Genomic DNA, 5,364 nt, shown 5'->3' on the forward strand with positions numbered 1-5,364 from the left:
TGAGCTCCCTTTAGTTAAGTTAAGCTAAGCCTTGATATGTTTGAGCTAGTATGAGCTGTCATCGGTTGAGTTAGCTATCCATGAACTGGCATAACCTTTATTAGCATCCAATGTACCTACATATGAAAAGAAAACAATGGTATGAGCTAGGAATCAATGGTAAACAATAAATATGCATTGTGTTGCTTATGTATGAGTTAAGAAAGAGCTAGATACGAATGCATATGCTTATAATGAGATAAGAAATGATGCATGAACATAACATAAGCTAAGTAAAGATGTGCATGAATGCATTATATTAACCAAAGCAAATGATGAACATAGTATAAGTACTATAACATGTCACAACTATGTTAACATATAATGCATGAAATAAACTAAGTATATGATAAGGAAATACATACTATGCATTGTATGAAATATAAGGCATGTGATCACCATACTTAACATAACATAAAATAACATGAATGATTGGCATAGTAAAGTAGAATGAACATGGTATATGCAACATAACATAAATTATTTGCAGAGTAATTATATGTAAAGTAAATGGAAAAATGTGAGAGGTGAGTAAATGCTCACTGGCCCTTCATCTTATCAACATAAGAAGAAAGCAAGAAGAAGAGTAATAGGTGCAAGAGTAGGATCACGTCATGAGTATTCGATTAAATTAAATTACATTAAAAATTTTAAATTAAATTTATAAATTTTATTGTTAAATTATTTAATCAATAAAAATAATCAAGGTGAGATGAATTAAAAAAATATAATGTTATTATCAATAGGGGTTGGTTCAAGTGGCAAGCAGCTTGATATCGCTTAAATAATGTCTCGAGTTCGAGTCTTTATGTATGCAGAAAATTCATACTGGGAGACTCGCTCACCAAAGCAGGCGTACGACGCGGATCAATTCAGATTAGGCAATGCGAAGCCTTGGAACCTGGAGGACAAAAAAAAATTTGACAAAAATAAGAAAAGTTTACACAATAATTTAGAGTGATTTATATATAATATCTTAGATATTCACATTAATTTTTTTAAATTCATTAATTTATTCTATAAGGTATAACCTTACAATTTTCTTAAAATCTATATCCAAAATCTTAAAATAATATACTCTTAAACAGAAAAATACAAATAACAAACGATAAACACTCACAAAAATTATATTTGCATAATTCAAACACAATACAATTAAAAACAGTAATAGAAATAAAATAAAATAAAATAAACAAAGTAGTTTAAAATATGTTCTCCTTGACTAATCCAGACCAACATGTGTTGCACACTTGATTTTAGAGGGTGAGTTTCTTAACGAGGATTTCTACATACATAATGACTCGAACCCGAGACCTTACTTAAGCGATATCAAACCACTTACCACTTAAACCATACATGTTAGTAAATATAATTTAATTGTATAGTTTTTAATATAATTTCATCATGATTAAACTTTAACTATTTTATAATTACAAATGAAAAAAGAAATTGAAAAATAAATAGAAACTTGACTATTTGCTATGTGTTGAAGCTAAAATTATGGACGACCATCGTCGGCGTCATCGCGTCCGTCATTCTATTTGTATTCTTCCAAATTATAATATTTACTAAAAGTAAAGGATTAGAAAAAGGAGTTAAATATGATTAATCAGATAAAAAAATTAAAACAAGGGTCCAAAATTGAGTTAGTCAAAAGGTGTATACAATTAACTAATTTGATCAAGTTTTTTGGGTTAAAAGTGACAACTTAAACAAAATACATTGATTAATTCAATTGATTATATTAACTTATTTCTATGCGAATTTTAGGTAAATTATACTTTTTATATAATTAAGAGAATGACATTTAAAAGTTACTTAAAGAAATAACATTTATTTCATTACATAAAATAAAAACGTAATTTGTTAGTAGCATTTTACTAGAGACATTTTATATTTGAAGTATTTTTTTCATACGTGACAGCTCACGCAAAATGTGTTATTAGTTAATGTATCTTTTATTGATTTAAAAAAATTATATTTAAACAATTAATGGATTTAGAGTATTATAAAATTTGTTTTAGAATTTTTAAAATGTATAATGTCAAAAAAAATATTTCTAACATTTGACTGAATCATTTTGATTTATAGTTTTTTTAGAACACTTTGACGTTCCAATATTTCATTTTGGGGTAAAATGTTTATAATTGGATGAAAATTATTACTTAACTAACAGTCAACACTTATTGACTATGTGACAAGTTCTATGTGGCCAAAGTGACAACATGACACATACACATGTCCAAAGTGATAACGTGTACATACCATGTGTTTAAAATGATGGTGTATTACATGTTACATATTTAAAGTGATGACATGATATGTGTCATATGTCTAAAGTGATGATGTGATACATGTCACATGTCCAAAGTGATTATATGACATATACTACGTACCTAAAGTGATGATATCATGCAGACATGTATATTTGAATACGCTGACGTTCAAGTAGATTAACATGATATGAGTTTTACACTACACTTTTTAAAGGATACGCCTGTTTGATAACCTGAAATACTCATACACGAAAACATTGAACGAATATCATGCTTGCTTTCATAACATAGGCCCCTAGGAAATTTGTAAATTTTGAGTTGGCAATATGTTCACCAGCCATCAAAGAAATTGTTTTTCATTGGAGCATCGCAAATAACTTAAACAATCTGTAATATATTGCTTTGCAGATAGAAGTTATAGGTAAATGATGTTCCTCCTTCAAAGATAAATTGATCATCTCTATTAAATTAGTGATCATGTGAACATATCGATGATTTTCATCATATGTTTAAGCCCATTTATCTAATACCTAATATCTAATTATAAATGTAAATAATTAATACTCAAATATTTTGCGTATAAAGTTATTTGCCTTGGATTCGTGTATTGATAATAACACTTGAAAGGGATATGAATGGTGTCCGATTATAATTTTAAATGTGTTTAAGATATTACTTTTCAAATCGTTTATTTCTATAAAATCTCGTGTAAACCATTCGATGCTTATAATACTAAAATTGTGGCTGAATATTAATCAAATATAAGTGAAAATCATTTTAAACTCAAATCAACAACTTTTTCTTGAATCAATGCGTTTCTCAGTAAAACTATAACTAAAAAGAACCAAAACTTTTACGTCCAAATCCAATATTTTATTTCGATGATTATCTTGGTATCTCCTTTATGTGTTCCACCTAGTGGCCGGCCTATGTTCCGTAAAGAAAGACAGAACAGCAAATGACCTGCTCTTGATCTTAGCCTTTTCCTCATGGAGACTTCAAAATTTTTTTCGCGCATTGAGAATTTAGAACTTGTCGAAGGATACAAAAAGACCTACAAAAACTTCGATGAAGTGCTGCCCACTCTCCTCCCAAGGAAAGGCTGGTGGTTAGATCAGCTTTTTCAATACCAAGGCTTCTGGCTATCAACTTTTGCCCTCCGAGGAAGCATGTTGATCAACGATCACTTCAACACTCAACCCACAGACATCATCGTTGCAACATCCCCTAAGTGCGGCACGACGTGGCTAAGGGCCCTCGTTTTCTCCATCTTCAACAGGAGTTCCTTCGATTTCAGCGACCATCCTTTGAGCAAAAGCAACCCTCAAGAACTGGTCCGCTTCCTCGAAGGATGTATTCATGTTGAGGGGTCAACTTCCTTCATCGATGGGTTCCCTTCGCCTCGGCTTCTCTCGACCCACCTTCCTTACTCTTTGTTTCCACAACGCATGACCGATGATACCTCCGGTTGCCGTTTCGTTTACATCTGTCGAGATCCCAAAGATGTTTTCATCTCAAAGTGGCATTTCGCCAACAAGTTGAGACCCAAAGATCTGCCTCCAATTACACTAGACGAAGCCTTTGACTCTTTCTGCAAAGGGGTTTCGCACTATGGACCGTTTTGGGATCACGTTTTGGGGTATTGGAAAGCTAGCTTGGAGTCACCAAAGAAGGTGTTATTCTTGAAATATGAAGATGTGAAGAAGCAACCTTGGGATCGTGTGAGGAAAGTGGCGGAGTTCTTGGGGGTACCCTTTTCACTTGAGGAAGAAAACAATAAGATCGTTGAAGAAATAGTGAAGTTATGCAGTTTTGAGAATATGAGCAAGCAGGAGGTAAATAAAAACGAGACCAGAAACTCGGAACGTCCTATTAGCAACGCGGATTTCTTCAGGAAAGGTGAAGTTGGAGATTGGGTAAATCATTTGCCACCTCAAATGGTCGAGACATTGGACCAAATCACAGAAAAAAAGCTTCAAGGTACTGGGTTCAACTTTCATTGATCCTCAGTATTTCATGCTGTTTGAATGATATAGCAATCGCTGTTAATAAATCTATTCACCATCTCAGTGAATATGATTTCTATTTGATAAAATATATAAATGTATTAAGTCTGAGTATCTTCGGGTGTCTTATGTTCCTATTTTCGTGGTAACTATGTACTTTATGGACACCGATTGTTGAATAAAATGTGTGATAAATATATCATGTATTACGTGTATTTATTTCACTGTCGACTGTTTCGCATCTTCCAAAACTATACCAATAGCAGAAAGGTCACAAACCTGTATTGTGCCTCAACTGCATGGTCAACACCTTCATGAACAATAGAATTACGATACATCCAAAGTGACCACAAAGTAATAAGAAATAACTTAAACCGATTAGCATCTAAGAATAAAGTAGAAGAAAACAACCAGTCGCTAATGGTGATCGCTGAGTGATCACCTGATGGAGCAGTGAGAGGAATAAATTACTTAACTTTAAAATATATATGATTTTAAAAAATAATTAAATCACAAAATTCAAGAGATTAAGAGTTTAATTTTAAATGTCTTAAAAAATAATGAAATCAGACAAATTTAGGATATAGCTTAATTCTAGTAATTCCAAAAATAATTATATCAAAAATTTTTGGGAGGGACAAAAACTTAATTACAATAGTTTTAAAATGTTTAATGGCCTAAAATGTAATTAGACAACAAAAAATTATGGGGGCAATTGCCCCTCTTACCCCCGTCTAAAGCCCCCCAAAGCTTGAAAGAGAAATTGCAGTCTCGAAGAACATGCAACAGAGTATGTTACACCAAATCTTTTTCTGAGTCTTTAATTCCCATTAAAGATGAGAAATTCTTCTCTCAAACAAGTAAATATTTTCAGTTTTTTTTTGGGGGTATAATCCATCTTTCCTCTCAACTTGTTCCTCACAACATATTATATGTAGAGAAAATCGCCTCAGTGACCAAAAATGCCTTATAATATACGATTTTAACCAACTTTTTTTGGATTTGCCAAAATGACCAACAAAATCGCAACGCGAAATAAAAAT

The 5,364-nt window shown here is 31.9% G+C and overlaps 1 protein-coding gene across 1 annotated transcript; it reads left to right on the plus strand.

Moving 5' to 3' along the window:
- Window positions 1–3,273: 3,273 nt before the first annotated feature.
- On the plus strand, window positions 3,274–4,418 carry LOC120195460 (cytosolic sulfotransferase 15-like). The gene has a single exon (XM_039197481.1). The coding sequence runs from the start codon at window positions 3,305–3,307 to the stop codon at window positions 4,316–4,318; it is 1,014 nt and encodes a 337-aa protein (XP_039053412.1). The 5' UTR covers window positions 3,274–3,304; the 3' UTR covers window positions 4,319–4,418.
- The last annotated feature ends 946 nt before the right edge of the window (window positions 4,419–5,364 follow it).

This window comes from Hibiscus syriacus, unplaced genomic scaffold (assembly GCF_006381635.1).
Source record: "Hibiscus syriacus cultivar Baekdansim isolate YM2019G1 unplaced genomic scaffold, ASM638163v2 tig00117016_pilon, whole genome shotgun sequence".
NCBI lineage: Eukaryota > Viridiplantae > Streptophyta > Magnoliopsida > Malvales > Malvaceae > Hibiscus > Hibiscus syriacus.